Genomic DNA, 19,717 nt, shown 5'->3' with positions numbered 1-19,717 from the left:
TAGTTACTGTTCTAGAAGTTTTTCATGTTGTCCTTCCTTCCTTCTCATGGCAAGGTTAGGAGTATGTCCACCAAGTCTGACAAGGTGCAGGAGGAATAGAAGCTGCCATCTTGGCTTGTGTTCCTGTTGAACTAGAGTTAACAGGAACAACATTGGTGTGGCCTGACAACTGTGGTGTCTGTTTATATGTGGTGGTAGGTAGTTATGTATGGAAAATATTTCCCAAGCATTATAGACATTTACAATTTTCTTATCACATTCTAAGTTCAGAGAGGCTGAGTATGTCACCTCAAAATTTAAAAACCAGAGCTGAGATCTACACTTACTTTTGTGGCTCCTGAAGGCTAAGTTTTTACCTTCTTATGCAGATTATCTGGATTTTTACATTCTCTCTCTCTCTCTCTCTCTCTCTCTCTCTCTCTCTCTCTCTCTTCCTCCCTCCCTCCCTCCCTCCCTCCCTCCCTCCCTCTCTCTCCTTTATAAAGATTTATTTATTTTATGGTTATGAGTATTTTGCCTGCATTATGTATATACACCATATGCATACCTGTGGGAAGGACAGATGGTGAGCCTGAGTGTGGGTGTTGGGAATCTAACCCAGGTTCTCTACAAAACAACAAATACTCTTAATAGATGAGCCATCTCCCTAAACCCCACTGGCATGTTTTGTTACACTTAAGTCAGTTACGAGCAATAACAAATTCATATACAGAGGCAATTCTTTCAAAAACCGCATGGTATCTAATTAGTAACACAAGGGATGGTCGGAAATCAGTACTGTGTATATCAGAGTCATGGAGGCAGGAAGAACTCGGTGCAGAGCACTGGTTTCCTAGGAATGAGTCGATGTAGACAAAGGAGACTGTGATACACAGCTACATTGCCTTTGATTGGCTCTGATCTAATCTGACTATGTGCTTGTACATTTTTCCATGAAGAAGTAGATACCAATATAAACAGATAAACACACGAGTGTCATCTAAAGCCTGGCCTGTCCTTTGTTATCTTCTAATATAGATACCATCTGTTCATAATTTGATAAGGACCAAGAAAATAAATTCTTGGTTTCTCTGTACACATTTTTTTCCCTCCAAATATGCAGTGGGCCCAAATCAAATTCTTTCTAGAGGACTTGGCTGGGGTTTAGATGACCGTGGTCATACTGTAGGTCATTTCGAAGGTTGGATGAGACTTAGTTAGCTTAAGACTCAAAGCTGATGTGGTGTGTTTGCATTTACAAGTAGATGACTTTTAAAAGGTGGAACGGTCTTAAGCCTCTGTGGTATCCAGTAATAAGAGTTTAGAAATAAAATGTGGACAAAACATAATACAATTACATAGGTCTGTTTCCCAAGCTTTAGGTCTTCTTTAAGCCAGTTTGGCCATTTGTTTGTTGATTAATGTCTATATACTGATATGTGACCATGGTGAGTTCTGTGCTGTATGAGAACCATTTATAAATTCTCTGTTATCGTGATACTAAAATGAAATGTGTCATTCCCACTGTATTCAAAGGAAAGTACATTGCTATGCTGAGAAATCACATAATTGTTGCTTCTTGTGACTAACTGATATTTCTTTTTTAAATGTTCTACCCACTCACCATTTCAGCCCTCAGTTCCTAGAGAGGAATTGAAATCTGTTTCTTGCTGCTTAAAGGGAACATGATGTTTGACAAACACAGAAAGTTACAATGGCATTCTGACTGGTATAGCTGCTCCAGGCAGACTACTCACAGGATTGCTACTCCTGTGTGCCAAGTTGAACAGCCTTTGAAAGTAGGCTTGTATTTATCTATGTATGTTCATCCAGTAAGTTGCTCTGGGCTTGCATTGGTAACTCTCGTCTGTCCTACCTGGTCAACCTTTGCAGCAATTTAGGGCACTGCCATGACCTTAGGATCTTGGGAAAAGGCAAATTATGATTTCATAATTTTGAGTTGGAGCCAAAGGTTTTGGATGTCTGAAAAGACTGCAGGTGACTCCCTTGCTGCTCGTTGGAGGATCTTTTATGGGTAACAAAGCCCTATAGCACTTCTCTAAGAGAGAAAGATGATGCCCATGAGTCTTGTTTAGATTTACCTGGTATTGAACGAATGGGTAGGTGTGTGAGAACTCCCTGGGTCTAAGTTTCATATCAATCTGAAATGCATCTATTTTAGACAACTCCAGATTCTTTTGAAAAAGAAGCACATTGAGTGTTCCTGCTCAGCTACCATCACTGTTGCTCTAGTGATTTTCAGTGGCCATTGCTAATATTTATGGTTTGGTTTAGAATTAGCCTAGTAAGCCTATGGGTAAATGGCTGTGAAGAGTATAGTTCTGTGGCTTAATTTTTATTTGGACACCAGGCGTTTATTTTGATTGATGGATATAAAATGGTCTTTCCTTCAAATCTTTACATGGAAACTATGAACTACACTTGGTATAAAATTTTACAAGCATTATTTTATGCATGTACAAGAAGAAATCACTTATGGAAGATTGGACATTTCCCCTGAAACAAGCATGTTTTAGTTTTTTTCCCCTCTTAGTAATTTAAAATAGTACTATAGTTTATAGCCAAAATTTTGCATAAAAACAAAACAACTTTGAGGGTGTCATATTTCATGGCTGTTGGAAGGTGTCAGCTATGGCTCCATGGGTATCCAGGATGACGAGGCTCTATTTTATTTTTGTATCGGCCGCGTCATTTCAGGTTCTCCCTCCTCCCTCCATGTACCCTCTTCTCCTCCTCTTTCTCTTTTCCTCATTTCCCCACTACTTCCCTTCTCCTATATCTGTCTATACAGCATAAGCTAGCTTTGAATCCTCCTGCCTCAGCATCCAGAGGGCTATTTATTGTTTTAAGAGTTATAGGCAAGTGCAGCCAAGCTTAGTTGGTGGCTGTGTAAGAGTCACAGAAGCTGCTAGGGCAATATGAATATTTAATCCTCCTTATTTTAAATTGAGATATATTTTCTCAGGTAGAAGGGAAGAATATTTTCCCTTGATAAATTCAAATCATTGCTTTGTTATTTTATTAAGTCACATAATTGTGTGTTTGTGTGCGTGTGTGCCCTTATGTGCATATATTGATGTCAGAAGACAACATGTGTTGTTTTTCTTGATTGTTCTCCACTTTATTTTTTGAGTCAGGGTCTCTTTCTGAACCTAGAACTTACCAATGAGGTTGGGCGTCCCCAGCACTGGGATTACAGGTGTGTGCCACCGTGTTTGCTGATCCAAAATCAGGTCCTCCTGCTAATGTGGAAAGCACATTACCAACTAAACCACCCTCTATAGCCCAAGTCATAACAGGAACTGACAACTAAAGGCGATAAACGTGGAGAAATCTGAGCAGAGCACTTTGCTGTAGGATTTCTCAGAGTTGCCGACATTGATGTGCACTGAGCATCCCCAGCAGGCATTTCCCAGACTCACCAGGACCCGTCACTGAGCTTTTGGGTACTGACTTGTTCTATATTGTATTTTATTTCTCTCTTTCTGTCAAAGGCACCCCCTAAATTTTGTTTCTGGCGGATGCTTACTTGTGAAACAACCTATGTGTGTTTGAAAACGATAACAGATTGTTTAAAATGTGAGCCGTTAGCAACTGTGACAGTGTTCAGACTACTAGCATAAATGCATCTCTGCCTTCCAGAACTCTGGGGATATCATAACATGCTGTCATTGAAGGGATTTTACATCTTCATTGCAGACCGTGGCTAAGAGCTACTGTGCCTGTTCTTTTAGCATCTCCTTTCAAATGAGGATGTCAGTGAGCTGCTTGTAGCCATCCCAGGCCAGTGTGGACTCCTATGGTCCTTTGCTTAGGCTGTCACACATGTGCCATAGCCTTACAAACTTTATTGAAAATGAAAGATAAAATTTCTTCTCCCTGGGTTCTTGGAGTGGAGGTATTGCAATAGGAAATGAATATGGTGGTCCTTGTCTGATTTTCAAGCTTAGTTCTTTCTCTCACTGGCCTGATTTTGAATATCCTGTATGCAGCCCAAACCCCAGTTCTACCTTGGAGCTTCATATCTGTCCTTTGCTGTAGGTTTAAGTTTGTCTTGGCTTTTTCTGAGCTTATGAGTTTGGGGAATGCATTTTGTTGCCCTTGAAGTAGCCTTATAATATAGGAATATTATAATATAGGTACCATGTGTAATATGTACCTATATTATACTATAGTAATATAGGAACCATATGAGGGCAGAGTAAATAGATCCTTCCAGAGTACCCAGTTCTCTTTCTCATCCTACCTTTTCCCTTTGCATTTTTGTGATTCCTGTGGATAAAGAAAGACAAGTTTATGAAGAAAGGAGGAAAAAATATTGTTAGCTTGAGGAAGTTATTGAAGTGAGAAATTTGTTCTGTTATATAGCTTACTGAACTTTTAACTCATATGTATGTAGATTTAGAAGCTTGGTTCTAGGAATAAACTTCCTTGATCCATTCTGATTTTTCTCAGCAGGATGCAATTGTTTAACATCTGGGGAGAGGTGTCTTCTTATCTGCTAGTTGTGGTTATTGACAACTAGTGCCTCAGGGATAGACTAAGAACAAAACTGAAGGCAGGTTCTTTTCTTTTTGCCATATGCTGGAGACCTGAAGTCTTTCCAGTGCATATCAGAAAAATTGTGTCAAATATATGAGAACTGCGGGTTTTATTATTATAGCACACACACATACACACACACACACACAATTACGATCACTTCAGCAGGGACCTTGAAAAAACTCAGGAGATTTTTTTCAACATGAGAAAAAGCAAGGAAGATGAATCTTCTCTTCACATTTAACATAGCAAAGCTCTTACAATGATTTCATTTAGCCCGTGTAAGCTTTTATTAGTTCTAGTTATATGCGTGTAAATCTCAGCAGTGCCAATTTGTATTTCAACAGAGGGAAAGAGAGCATGGTTGTGTGTGTGTGTGTCTATGCATGTGTACAATGGGCAAACACCTGTGTGTGCTTACATATGAAGGCCTGAGGACATACTCAGGAATTCTTTGGATGCTACTCTGCTTTGATTTTTGAGACAGATCTCTCAATGGCCTGAGCTAACCACACAGATTAGGCTGACCAGCCAGTAAGCCACAGGAGCCCATTGTGGCCCCACCAACACGCCCAACTTTTCTCTCTCTTTTTTTTTTAAAATGTAGACTCTGAGGGTCATACTTAGCTCCTTTTGCTTGCAAGACTATCAGTTTCCAGTGAGCCATCTCCCCAGCCTGTGTTGATTACTGCCTTAACTGAACTCTTTTCACAAGTTTTCTGGTATAAATACAGTCTTAAGGCTGTCATGGCGATGATCCATTAATATGCTGATCATACTTGTCCTGCAACTTTTCAAGCTTTTAGTAACCTCGAGCATTTGCCACTTTTATAGTTAGGACAATTTGTTAATGTAAAATGGCTTACTTTGAAGAGCATTATGAATTTTAGAATTTTTATAGCCTTTTAATTATTGTTGCTGCTGCTTTTTCTCCTCTCTTTTTCTTTTTTTCCTTTAGTTCAAAACTGAAACACGTCTCTACATGGGGTGCCCGTGTCTGCCTCCTAGAGCATACCGATTGCACAAGCCCCATGGGAGATGTCACCTTAGGACTTTGGGGGCTGACAGTGTGAGATCAGGACACTGGTCTGTGGGCTCTGGTGATGAGTTTTTTCAAGAGCCACAGATGGCTACCTTCTTTCTGTGCTCATATATAGGAGAGAGAGGGAGGGAGAAACAGAACATTCTAGTGTCTTTCCTGATGAGACAAAGACTATCAGCCCAAGGGCCCTATCCTCGTGCCTGTGTCCAATCCTGTCCTCAGATCCCATGTTCAGATACTGTCACATTAGAGGGTAGAGCATCATATAAATTTAATAAATAACACGTCCCTCACTGACACTTGAAATTGCATCAAAACTTGAGAAATACAGTTAGACTAGGTATAGAACACAAATGTGGTTATCTTTGGATAATAGGATTAAAGGAGATTTTTTCTTGATTCTTAATTAACTGAAAGAATGTTGTTCTTATAGTTGGAAAAGCACAACCTTATTATATTTAAAGGAAAATAAAACTACAGACTGTAGGGTTTTGCAATAGTCTTGAAATCTTCAGATTTAAATTTTGTTTTCGTAGGACTTTTTCCTGAGAATGAATGAAAGTAGCTACCGCAGTAAGCATTGGCTTCCGAACTACAATAAACCCAATAAATAGTTATCACCCTTCCTCTATTTCTTCCTCTTTCAGTACAGTTACATTGTACCTAGCATATAAATTTCTGCTACACTGACATGTGAGTTACAGTGGGCATGTAGCACAGACAAAGAAAGTCGGCAGTAGCCACAGGAAAGACAGGCACATTTGTTGTAGCATTTTAAAACTGAGTTAATAAACACATGTACTTACTATGAAATTAATCTTTCAAGTTCTAAAGAAGTTAATTAGAGAATTGCCTCATTTTCGTTAATATTTAATGACAAAATCGGTGCAGACTCATCGCATCTTTGTAGTGTAATGCAGGCAAATGGAGACAGTGGAAATGCCAGCGGCGTCTTCAGACACCTCTCCTTCTGGAAGTTAGTGCTGTGCTCTCTTGTGCTTGCTGGCTTTCCCTGTAGGTACCCTCTCTTCAGTACTTCCCCAAGCATCATTTCTTATTATGCATTCTCTTGTGTATAGAGTTTGTCACTGGGTGTTTTTTCTCAATTAATCCCACATCTGAATGTAATATTTCTAGTTTCTCTAGTCTGTAAATCAGTAGGTTAGAAGTGGCTTGCAAGGTAGTCAGGTTTTTTGGTCACGCAGGGACCTGACTGCTTGCCAAATAAATCATGATGTTGTGATATATTATTTCCAGTTGTTGTAAATTTTCAATATTTATTGAGGCATTTATACAAAGTCAGGATTTAGTTGTTTAATTCCTCTTCTATCTGTATTTGAAATGTGAATTCTTCTATCCATTAGTAAGTTGGAATTTCCTTCTCTTGTAGAGTCTATTTCCAAGCATGCCTACTAAGGCAGCCACAGAACATACCAAGAAATAAACAGGAACAAACTGCTTTTGCGTATACAAGTGAACTAAAACCTGTACCACGGTTAACTGTATCCAAAATTACATTTTTCACCAAAATGTTTTTTGTTCGTGTGTGTGTGTGTGTGTGTGTGTATACATATATGATTTATATTATACACACATACACACAAATGTGAGACTACATCTCATATATATGTATGCATACACACTCACACACACACACACACACACACACACACACACACACACACATGATTATTTTTGCCACTGTTGCTAAGAAATTTTGTTCCTGGACATTAGTGAAACACACCTAGGTTCCCCACTGTATCCTGTACTATGGACACACAATGTTCACTGAACATTCAAAAGTTACCTGACAAGTAATCCTGCAAACCTGAAATCATAATCCCCTTCTGAACCCCAGGCTAGCTCCAAAGCATGGTTAATCTTGCACTACCAAAGTTGCTTTCTCAAATTCTATTTGGGGACTGATGAAATTTTAAATAAAATCAAAACAAAATCCCTCCAACTGTCTTTGCCTTTTATCCACAGGACACAAAAATTGCTTCATTGGAGCGGAACATCCGGGACCTGGAGGATGAAATCCAGATGCTAAAAGCCAATGGTGTGCTCAATACAGAGGACCGTGAGGAGGAGATCAAACAAATTGAGGTGTACAAAAGCCACTCCAAGTTTATGAAGACCAAGGTAGGTCCCAGAGGCTCAATCTTTCATGTTCTCATTGCAAGAAGAAAGTTATGGTTTACCTGCTTGCTTCTGCCCAATGCGAAATGAAATACACACATAATAAAGAACACAAGAAAATTTAATCCAGAAGAGAGTCCTAGGGAATCTTCAGTGGGGTTTTACTCTCTGAGGTTCAGGGGTGAGCTCCTTTGTGTTTCTCTCTCTAGAGTTAGCAGAGTTTTAGTCTTTTCCCTCCCACATTTCCAGCTACCTTTACTCTTTCTTTTTGAATTGAGGTCCTACCTGGCTTCTTGTCTATCCCTAGACAGTGCTGGGTCAGAAGGCCTTGCTCTCATAAGCCTTCCAGCACATCTCAATGCTATTAAGATATTCTGGCTTTAGCATAAGACATAATTTTGAGCTTCAGTGCTTCCATTGAGTTGAATTGTTTAGTTTTGCTAGTCTGCTGTTTCTTTATTTGTGAAATAGAGATCACAAAAGTAGATCCATCTTTGAGCTGCTTTGGGAATTCCCAGAGATAAGTTCATTAAAGCAGCCAGTCAGCTTTGTCTGGTCTCCAGAAAGCTCCCAGTACTGATGTGTTCTTGTTTCTCTCTTGGTTACTCCTCAATATTTAGTAAGTTTTATTAGAATAACCTGCTGCATTAGTTTACATTACTACTGCCAGTTCAAAGAGCTCGATTCTATCTGTTAAAATTTAACTTTGGGCTATATGTAGATGGAGGATCTGAAATAATCAGTTTTACTTCTACACAACCATTATGCTGATCAATTGAAAGCCACAAATAGGCCTTTTGAGTCTTTGGGATGCTTTTCCTATTCTCCTATTAAGCTATTTTGTTCCTGAAAGTAATCCCCACTAACTTAAATTTCTTGCATTTTTCTACTTTTGTGTCCTCTTTTTAAATTTTTAAATATTTTAAGTCTTGTATTTTAATAGTCTTTGCTCTTCAGTTATAACATTCAGCAGAATTAGAGAAAGCAGTGGTGGAGAAGGAAGAAAAATAAAGCAATTTTCTCACATCTGAAACACATTTATATTCTATATGTACTTACAATTTATATGAAGAAATAATATACCAAACCTTTATTTGCATGTGTATATGTGTATATACATGGATGCTTCTTTAAGGAGTTAAATCAGACACAATGCCTTATTCTGAAATAGGCATTGCAATATGACAGAAATGTTGTTAGAAGATTGGAGATGTCGGAAGGAGAATGTCTGGTGGATTTGAATGGACTTTCCTTTTGGGATGCAAATACCAATGGCTTATTTAAGTCTGGGGATGCTGGCTGTAGTCGGTTGGCAGGGAAATATTTGAACTAGCTGTGGAGGAGACCATGCACCCTCAATTTGATGTTGACCTGGGGACTAGCACTGGAGTGGGTAGATGGATGGGTGAGATTCTGAAGATATCTGTGATTTAAAATAAGTAGCACTGAAGACCTGCGGTTTTTGTTTGTTTGTTTGTTTGTTTGTTTTTTATTAAATTGTTTTTATAAACATGGCTTCATAGCCAAACCAGGACATCATATTTTGGAAGATCTGCTGTAAACACACAATAGCAGAGTCTTAGAGTTGGAACTGGTACAGAGGTATATGTATCGGGTATGCTGAGATGGTGGAAATCCTTGCACCTAGCAAGTCCTTTGACCAATAACCACTGACTGCAAGTGCTAAAGCTCCCTGAAAGACTTCCTGTCCTGTGCAGTGCTTCCTAGATGGAGACACAAGTTTCTACTCTTCCTACAAAAGGTAGAGCGTTTGGACTGCGGAACCCAAGTCTAAGAGGCTGTGGCAGGCACCATTTACTGTCAGGTTCATCATTAAACCTCTGAGGATGTAAAAGTCGACAGCATCCCCTTTCTCCACGTTCCTATCCTAATGCAGTTTGTTTACCCACCACAGTGTTTCCGCTGGCTGTTCCCTCTGTCTTCACCGTTTGTCTAAAGTGCTACTATGGACCCCACTTCACACGGTCCTTACAAGCCCCTGACAGATGACAAACCTCACAACCTGCCACATGACAATAAGCATATCACTTTCTCGACGCCGAGGGAAGTATCTGCAGGGAGAGGAAAAGGCTGTTTTCTTTGGCTGAGTGGGGGTTTTGGGAAGTTGGTTGTGTCACAGTTATAAGTGGGGGAATAATTCTCAGACAGAATGAGGTGTGGCTGATATCCACGTGGACTTCATATGGAGCAGGTGATGTAATTCCAGTCGGCGTCCTCCTCCCATCGCAGAGAAGCCTGCCCTGGCTTCGGTCCTCATGGATGTTCAATTGCATCACTTTCCATTTTTATTAAGTTTATGGCTGTAAAAGAACCAAAAGGCATATTTTTGGAAATATGTGATTCTCACCCCCCCCCCATAAAATGTTTTCCCTTCAGAAAAGCCTTTTTTTTTTTTTTTTAGTTATTGTCTGCATAAATATTTATTTGAAATTTAGCTCATGGCAATAATAGTCTGAAAGCTATTCTGAAGAGACTGCCTGTTTAATATTTATAGACTGAGGCAGTTTTATCACCATCAGCCCATTTCTGTGGAAGGAAGTAGGTGTATGTAGACCTGCCACATTTTTCCTTCCCATTCGTCCTCTTCTGTGGATTAGGCGCTTTCCTTTACATTCCTTTCTCCATACCACAGTCCCATGGCAACTTTCTCCTTGGGTATTTGTGAGGATTTGTGCTACAGCATTGCATTTATTTGTTTGAAGCACACTGAGCTGGCCTAGAGCCGCATTCAGTGGTACGGGTTTTCTATGGGCACCAGCTGTATGCTAGACTTCAGCTGAGCAGTCTGTGATTTGGGGTCCACAGGTCCAGTCCTGTGGGTCAAAAGGGAGCATATTTTGTTTTAATTACCCTTTAAGGGAATCATAATTCTGACCAGCTCTCTCTAGGTTCTGTTCCTGTCGGGAGAGGGAACTCTTAGCTCTTTTCTATAAGGAAGTGGGCATGGACTCAGGACTACTAAACTTAGGTGCTGTGTTGTTGGTGCAAGAGCTCACCTGAGCAGTGATTGCTTTACTCACGTTTCCATCAGTCCCTAACTGGGATGCTCCCCCTGTTCCCCTGGTCCCAGAGCCTTTCAGAATCTCCCTCAAACCCATTGTCTCTTCAGTGCTCTACCAGTTCTTATGGTTTGGTAAGCTCAGTGAAGTGTGTTTGTTTGCTGATGTCATGAGACTTCTTCCTAGTGGCTTTCCTTCAGTTCTTAGTTTTTCCATCCATACATTCTGCTCTAGTTTTTTTTTTTTTTCTGGTTGTTGTGATAAATGTACTGTAACAAAATCAGCTAAGTAGAGAAAGGCATATTTGGCTCTTGATTTCACTATCATTACAAGGAGGTCAAATCATCCTCAGTGAAGAACAGAAAGAAAGATGCATAGGTGCTTGGGTCCTAGTCTCCTACTGCTCAGAACTACCTTCATAGGGAATGGTGCTACCCACTGTGGGTTAGTCTTCCTATTTCAGTAAGCCCAATTAAGAAAATCCTTTACAGTCGTGTCAGCAGGCCAACCTGGGCTAGACAGTTCCTCACTGGGAGTCTAATCTTAGGTGATTCTATGATGTGTCAAGCTGCCAATGAAAACACAACATACCCAAACCTATGGGTTGCAATGAAAACAGCACTGAGAGGAAAATTCATAGCTATGAGTGCTTCCAAAAAGAAACTGGAGAGAGCATACACTAGAAACTTGACCACACAGTTGAAAGGCCTAGAACAAAAGGAATGAGATACACCCAAGAGCAGTGGATGGCAAGAAATAATCAAACTCAGAGCAGAAATTGACCAAGTAGAAACATAAAGAACCACTCAAAGAATCAACAAACCCAACAGCTGGTTCTTTGATAAAATTAACAAAATTGATAAACCCTTAGCAAGATTACCTAGAGGGCAAAAAGAGAGTATCTAAATTAACAAAATCAGAAAGGAAAGTGGGGACATAACAATTGAAACTGAGGAAATTTAAGAAATCATCAGATCCTACTACAAAAGCCTATACTCAACAAAGCTGGAAAATCTGGAGGAAATGGATGAATTCCTAGATAGATACCAGATACTAAAGTTAAACCAGGACTAGGTAAACCATCTAAATAATCCCATAACCCCTAAAGAAATAGAAGCAGTCATCAAAAGCCTCCCAACCAAAAAAAGCCCAGGTCCAGATGGGTTCAGTGCAGAATTCTATCAGACATTTATTGATGACCTAATACCAATATTCTCCAAACTATTCCACAAAGAGTCAGATGAAACACTACCTAACTCATTTTTCGAGGACACAAGAACCCTTGTTCCTAAACCACACAAAGACCCTGCAAGGAAAGAGAACTTCAGACCAATCTCATGTATGAACATTGATGCAAAAATACTCAACAAAATCCTTCCAAACCATATCCAAGAACACTTCAAAACGATTATTCACATGACCAAGTAGGCTTCATCCCTGGAATGCAGGGATGGTTTAATATATGGAAATCCATCAATGTAATCCACCATATAAACAAACTCAAAGAAAAAAACCACATGGTCATCTCACTAGATGCTGAGAAAACATTTAACAAAATTCAACACCCCTTCATGTTAAAAGTCTTGGAAAAAAATGGAATCCAAGGCCCATTACTAAACATAATAAAAGCAATATACAGCAAACCAATAGCCAACATCAAACTTAATGGTGAGAAACTTGAAGTAATCCCTCTAAAATCAGGGTCTAGACAAGGCTGCCCACTCTCCCCCTACCTATTCAACATAGTACTGGAAGTCCTGGCCGGAGACATTAGACAGCAAAAGGAAACCATAGGGATACAAATCGGAAAGGAAGAAGTAAAAACATCACTATTTGCAGATGACATGATAGTGTACTTAACTGACCCCAAAAATTCCACCAGAGAACTTCTACAACTGATAAACAAGTTCAACAAAGTGGCTTTATATAAATTTAACTCAAACAAATCAGTAGCCTTCCTCTACTCAAAGGACAAATATGCAGATAAAGAAATTAGGGAAAAGATACCCTTCACAATAGTCACAAACAATATGAAATACTTTCTTGTTACTCTAACTAAGCAAGTGAAGGACCTGTATGACAAGAACTTCAAATCTCTAAAAAAGGAAATCAAAGAAGATCTCAGAAATTGGAAAGATCTCCCATGCTCATGGATCAGAAGCATCAACATTGTAAAAATACCCATCTTACCAAAATCTATCTACAGATTCAATGCAATCCCCATCAAAATTCCAACCTAATTCTTGAAAGAGTTGGAAAAAGCAATGTGCAATTTCATCTGGAATAACAAAAGATCTAGAAGAGCCAAATCCATTCTCAACAACAAGAAAACATCTGCGGGAATCACTATCCCTGACCTCAAGCTATATTACAAGGCAATTGTGTTAAAAACTGCATGGTGCTGGTACAGAAATAGGCATGTGGATCAATGGAATAGAATAGAAGATCCAGAAAGGAGCCCTCATGTATATGGTCACCTGATTTTTGACAAAGGAGCTGTAAACATTCAATGGAAAAAGGACAGCTTCTTCAACAAATGGTGTTGGTCCAACTGGCACTCAGCATGCAGAAGAATGAAAATAGACCCTTTCTTATCTCCTTGTACAAAGCTCAAGTGCCTGTGGATCAAAGATCTCCACATTAAACCAGGTACACTGAAACTATTAGAAGAGAAAGTAGGGAAAACCTTAGAACACATAGGCACAGGAGAAAATTTCCTGAACAGAATACCAATGGCTCATGCTCTAATTCCAATATTGACAAATGGGTCTTAATGAGACTGCAAAGTTTCTGTAAGGCTAAGGACACTGTCAAGAAAACAAAACGACAGCCAACAGATTGCAATAAGATCTTTACCAACCCCACATCTGATAGAGGCCTAATATCCAAGGTATACAAAGAACTCAACAAGTTAGACACCAGAGAATCAAACAACCCTATTAAAAAATGGGGTACAGAGCTAAACAAAAAGTTCTCAATAGAGGAATATTGAATGGCTGAGAAGCATCTTAGGAAGTGCTGGACATCCTTAATCTTCAAGGAAATGCAAATCAAAACAACTCTGACATTCCATCTCACACCAATCAGAATGGCTAAGATCAAAAATTCAGATGACAGCAGATGCTGGCAAGGATGCAGAGAAAGAGGAACACTTCTCCACTCTTGGTGGGGTTGTAAGCTGGTACAACCACTCTCGAAATCAGTCTGGCGGTTCCTCAAAAAATTGGACATAGTACTACCTGCAGACCCAGTTATTCCACCTCTGTGCATATACCCCAGAGATGCTCTAACATACAACAAAGACACATGCACCACTATGTTCATAGCAACTATTTATAATAGCCAGAAGCTGGAAAGAACCCAGATGTCCTTCAGTAGATGAATGGATACCAAAATTGTGTTATATTTACACAATGGAGTACTACTCAGCTATCAGAAACAATGACTTAATGAAATTCTTAAGAAAATGGATGCATCTAGAGAATATCATACTGAGTAAGGTAACCCAGTCACAAAGAACAGACATAATATGCAGTCACTGATAATTGGATACTGACCCCAGAAAGCTCTGAACACCCCAGAAATGACTCACAGACTATATGAAGTTCAAGAAAAACAAAGGCCAAAACAAAAAAGAAAGAACGAGAAAAATCGTTATGCTTAATCTTTACACACCAAGAAAACTTTGACTATTTACAGGTTACATCTTGTTTTACATGTACTTTATGCTCATTATAACTAATAAGATTTTAATACATACTATTAAATCTTTAAAAAATCAAGTACTTAGAAAAATGTATTTATATACTTTTATTCAAAAGTGCTTTTAAAATCTGTACATTTATCTCTGTTTTTTAAAATAAATTTGTTCAGTTATTATAGAGTGCCACCTGGTTTTTCTCTCCTCACTACACTTTCTTTTTTGGCTTTCTAGTGCTGGGTTTAAAGGCTTGAGCCACCACTACCTGTCTAAGAGGCTGGTAATTGAATCTGGGCTCAAAAACCTGTGTTATTCAGGAAGAAGATAAATGTAGTATTGAAGATGATATGTTAAAAAGATAAATTTTATAATTTCTGGAGCAGCAGCCTAAAGCTGAAAATAAATAATGTAAACCAAATTTAAATTTATGTATAACTTTCAAATTATCGGCAAAAATAATAATGAGGGGAAAAAAGTCATTCCAAATGAGGCAGAAAAAAAAAAATAGCCAAAAAAGAAAGTGTAGTGAGGAGAGAAATCCCAGGTGGCACTCTATAATAAATATCCTGCTTAATCTTCCTAGACAGGATAAAGGAATGTGAAGATTTCCAGGTTTTTAGTTTTGTTTTTGTTGTTTTACAAGGGGCATGAACAAACCACACAGGGCTGAAGAGACATGGAAGGGTTGGAGAGACGTCTCTGTGGACAAGAGTGTTTGCTGTGTGAGCACACTTACCTGAATTAGGATTCCCACAATATGTAAAAGGCATATGTTCGTGCGTGTACCCCAGTACTGTGGAGTGGAGACATGTACCCCATTACTGCGGAGTGGAGACATGTACCCCAGTACTGTGGAGTGGAGACATGTACCCCAGTACTGCGGATTGGAGACATGTACCCCAGTACTGTGGAGTGGAGACATGAGGATCACTGGGACTTGTTGGCTGTCAGCTTATCGCTAGGTTCAGTGAGAGACCCTGTGAGAGAGGAAGGTGGAGTGTTAGAGCAAAACATCCAACATCTAGCACACACACACACACACACACACACACACACACACACACACACACACACACACACCAAACCACCCCACACCATGCCATACTACTACATAAAGATACATTGAAAATGAAACAGGAAAAGCCAGCCAAATCCTAGCCATAAAAAGTTGCTCTAGACTTTAAGGCAAGGAAATACTTTCTACAGTGAAGTGAGAATAATGGAGAAAAGTGTAAGCAGTTGATTATTTTATCATACAGTGGTTTTAACACATCCTTTAATCGATAAACAGATGAAGTAGACTTTTAAAAGTGAAACATATTAGAAGTGTACATTTTTTCTTTATGAGTGATTTAATACCAGGCACACTATTGGATGATGCACATAGCAGTTGCTAAATATTTTATAATTCTCTTTTTAGTGTAATATTTTGGTTGACTGTTTTGGAATTTTGACAGTTTTTTTTATCATATTTATTCTCCCCAATTCTGCCAAGATCCAGATCCACCATCCTCACAACCTTGCATTGGTTTCATTTGTTTGCTTTAAACAAATTGACTCGTCCTCTCCTAAAACCCATCAACTGTCAATAGCTCCTCAGATAGATAGGGGATCATTGTCCTCCTCTCTGTGTCATGCTGAAATAGTCACTGTCATGATCTTGCACAGATCTTGGTAGATAACCACAGCTGCTTTGAGTTTGTGGGTGCAGTGATCTTGCTGTGTGCAGAATACAGTTTTACTTAGTGTTTCTCTGACCTCTGACTTTTGTAGTTTTCTCACATACCTTCCTCAGATGGTCCCTGTGGTGGGTTGGATAGGAATGGCCCCATAGACTCATGCATTTGAAATCTTGGCCCATAGGAAGTGTCACCATTAGGAGCTGTTGCCTTGTTGGAATAGGTTTAGTTTTGTTTGAGGAATTATGTTACTGTGGAGGCGGGTTTTGAGGCTATATGTGCTTGCGTTATACTCAGTGAGACAGGCAGCCCTCTTCTGTATGCAGATCATGATGGAGAACTCTTAGCTCCTTCTCTAACACCATGTATGTCTGCCTTCATGCTGTCATGCTTTCTGGTATGAACTCCACCTCTAAAACAACAGTTTTAGCAGGCCCAATCAAATGACTTTCTAAGAGTTGCCATGGTCATGGAATCTCTTCACAGCAATGAAACCTTAACTCAGACAGTACCCGAGGCTTGTGGGAAGGGAGTGTGATATCATTTTTCTTGTTTGTGTCTGAGCACTCTGTAGTTACGTTTTCTTTGTACTTTGACAAGCTGTGAGCACCAGTGTTAAACTTTATCCACTGTATAAAGGGAATTTCTGTTAGGGTCCGAGAACTAGTCTGTGCTTATAGAGATGAGGATAGAGGACATTTTAATACTATTGGCAAAATATGAGTCCTGATTTTACCCCTGAAGTCTTTGAGCTTCTCAACCGTGGATTCTTAGCAATAATTCTAATAGCAGATATGTATTTTCTAGTGTGGAATGGGTCTCAAATCCAACCAGAAAAGCAGTTAATGACTCCATAGCATTCATGGACCCATGGGCATATCTTGACATACTGGTTATTATTAGAGCTTAGGGGATTCACAGCTAGGTAGTATTGCTGGTGCTTTTTCTCCCTAAGCAGCTTACATAGACCCTTCTAGTACTATGAAAGCTAGCCAGTAGAAAGGAAGATTTATGTTTAATACCAACTTTATTTCTTATGTCCTGTGTCCAGAGTATGGTATCTTCAGCACTATGATGAGTGCCAAAGAGCAAATGTAGTGGTTTGTATCATTTTGGTGGTTTCTAGTGCACATCTGACAGTGTACCAGTGGACTTTCCACTGGTAACATATAGCTTTGGTGGACATCATTATTTCCTTCCATCCCATGTGGGTTAAACACACACACACACACACACACACACACACACACACACACACACACACACATTCACACACACTCATATGCCCCTCTATACATCTGAAAATATATTGAAAAGTAGACTTGTAAGATATTCATGAATTAAAGGGAAATAATGGGGATTAAAAATAGGACCGATTAATGTCTGTACTGCAAATTGAAGTAGTGACATCAAGCCAAGATGTTCTAACAAAGAATTTAGTAGTTTTAAGTCTTAGATCAGAACTAATGGGTGCTAGGGAATCAGCTCACTGGGTAAGAACCTTCACTAAGCAAGCAGGAGCACCTGAGTTTGCAACCTCCTTATTTATGTCAAAAGCTGGTGTGGCTGTGAGCAGCTGCCATCTCAGTGCTAGGGCTAAAGGGTTGGCAGAGATAGAAGGTTTGTTGGGGCTTGCTGGCTTGCTGACCTAACTGAGAGTTGAGGGGAAAAAACGCACAAAAAATGATCAGCTCCAGTTTTAGTGAGAGCCCCATAGCAGGAGAATTGGGTGGGGGAGCAACAGGGAAGTGACATCCTCCACATGCATGTGCTGAGAATTGGTGAGATAAATTCTCAATTTATAAATTTAGCAAAAGCAAGTAGAATAATTCAAAAAAGTACAAGGAATAAAGTACTGTAAAAATAAGAGCAAAATTAATAAAGCAAAAATACCTCCAAACAAACAAACAAACAAACTTGTCTGGTCAGCACTTCCACAATTGGATCTCTGATTTGTTGGTTTAGCTTGGCATTCTTCTGATGAAGTCAAGCAAGTAAACACTAAAGATAAATATATGAGAAAGAAAACAAAGCTATAGACACCATTAGTAGAAGATATAATTAGGCTTTATTAAATTTTCCTGCAAATCAATATGAAAATTTAGTTGCAATGTGGAGTTCTTAGTAGGAAAAAATTCTGGCTTTATATGGTTTTGTTCATGTTTCCTAATGAATGTCCAAGTAAAAAGTAATTAATTTTTTCCAGAAAAGTTCTCAGTGTACATTAAAGGAAGCTCCCATAGATAAGCGTACACCAAAACCCAAGAACAACAGAATAGATGGGAACAGAACAGAGAAATCTACCCAAATGCATAGATGAAAAATCCTGAAAGAATATCCACAAGCTGAACCCATTGACATTGAAAAACATCATATACCACATATATTCCATTGATGTTACTCATTACAATAACATAGTAAAGAGAGAAACATGGAGTAGAGGCAGGATGTTGGATAATATTAAGCATCTTTAATGATTTAAAGAAACCCTTGAATTGGCTGTAATAAGAGAGAACTTTCTCAAACCTAAGAGTACATCTTCAAAGATCTAATTACTATATTTGTTAGTGAATAACATTACTTTTCTACATGTAAAAAACAGATGTCAAAACTAAATGGTGACATGTTGAAAAATTTCCCTCTTAGACCCCTTTTCCTGAGTGGTATTTTCATGTGGGTGGTGTGCACTTATACCTAGTGGAATTGTCACAGGGATGTTAGTTGTACCATGTTAGCTGGTCTCCAGTATGGGACAGAAGCTCACAGTTGGGATTAGCATAAGGTGACTGGACTCTTACCATGCTGGTTGGCTTTGAGCATGGGGACAGAATCTACCAAATATCATCTAGGTTAGGGCAGGAACAGAGGTTCTGATACTTTGTTCCATTCAGAATCAGAATCATTGCTCAGTGCCATTTCAGGAATAGAAAAACAGACCCAACTCTGGTTTGGGAAAGTGACATTTGTGATGGATCTAGGTGAAGGTACTGGTGCAAGTTATCTCTGAAGGTCATCTCCCATAACTGTGATCACTGGACAAAAATGTAGTGAGCTGGTAACTGGGAAAACAATGTGGGGTGATGACACATTAGCAAGCTGCTTGTAGCCATGCAAATCAATATAACTGCTTTGTAAAATATTTTGGTCTTATGTGTATTAAGATGTAGGGGTAGTTTGAATAAGAATGACCCCATAGGCCAATACATTTGAATACAAGTGGCATGACTTGAGAAGGATTAGGTGTGGCCTTGAAGTTTCAAAAGCCCAAGCCAAGCCCAGTGTCACTGTCTTCCAGCTGCCTAAATATCCGGATGTGGAACTCTTAGCTCCTTATCTAGCACCATGTTTGCCTATGTGCTGATATGCTCCCTGTAATGAAGACAATAAACTAAACCTCTGAAAATGTAAGAAATTCCCAACTCATTATTTTATAAGAGTTGCCTTGGTCATGGTATCTTTTCACAGAAGTAGAACAGTGCCTAAGACAGAAGCTGGTATCAGGAGTGGAGTATTGTGACAGGCCAGACCATGATGTTTGTTGGAGGAATAGGGAAGACTTTGGGGCTTTTCACTAAAAAAGTGGTTGGAGCCTTTA

General features: G+C 39.2%; 1 protein-coding gene across 1 annotated transcript in view; it reads left to right on the top strand.

Moving 5' to 3' along the window:
• Positions 1-19,717, top strand: part of ERC2 (ELKS/RAB6-interacting/CAST family member 2) — a gene marked incomplete at its 5' end in the record, with an annotated part of 796,341 nt that overhangs the window by 229,905 nt on the left and 546,719 nt on the right. The window contains one exon of the mRNA XM_080926404.1: positions 7,571-7,726. Within this exon, the coding sequence (XP_080782530.1) occupies positions 7,571-7,726 (156 nt within the window). The remainder of the gene's footprint in view (positions 1-7,570; positions 7,727-19,717) is intronic.

This window comes from Micromys minutus (assembly GCF_963924665.1).
Source record: "Micromys minutus genome assembly, chromosome: 12".
NCBI lineage: Eukaryota > Metazoa > Chordata > Mammalia > Rodentia > Muridae > Micromys > Micromys minutus.
This window is presented reverse-complemented; position numbering and strand designations above follow the sequence as displayed.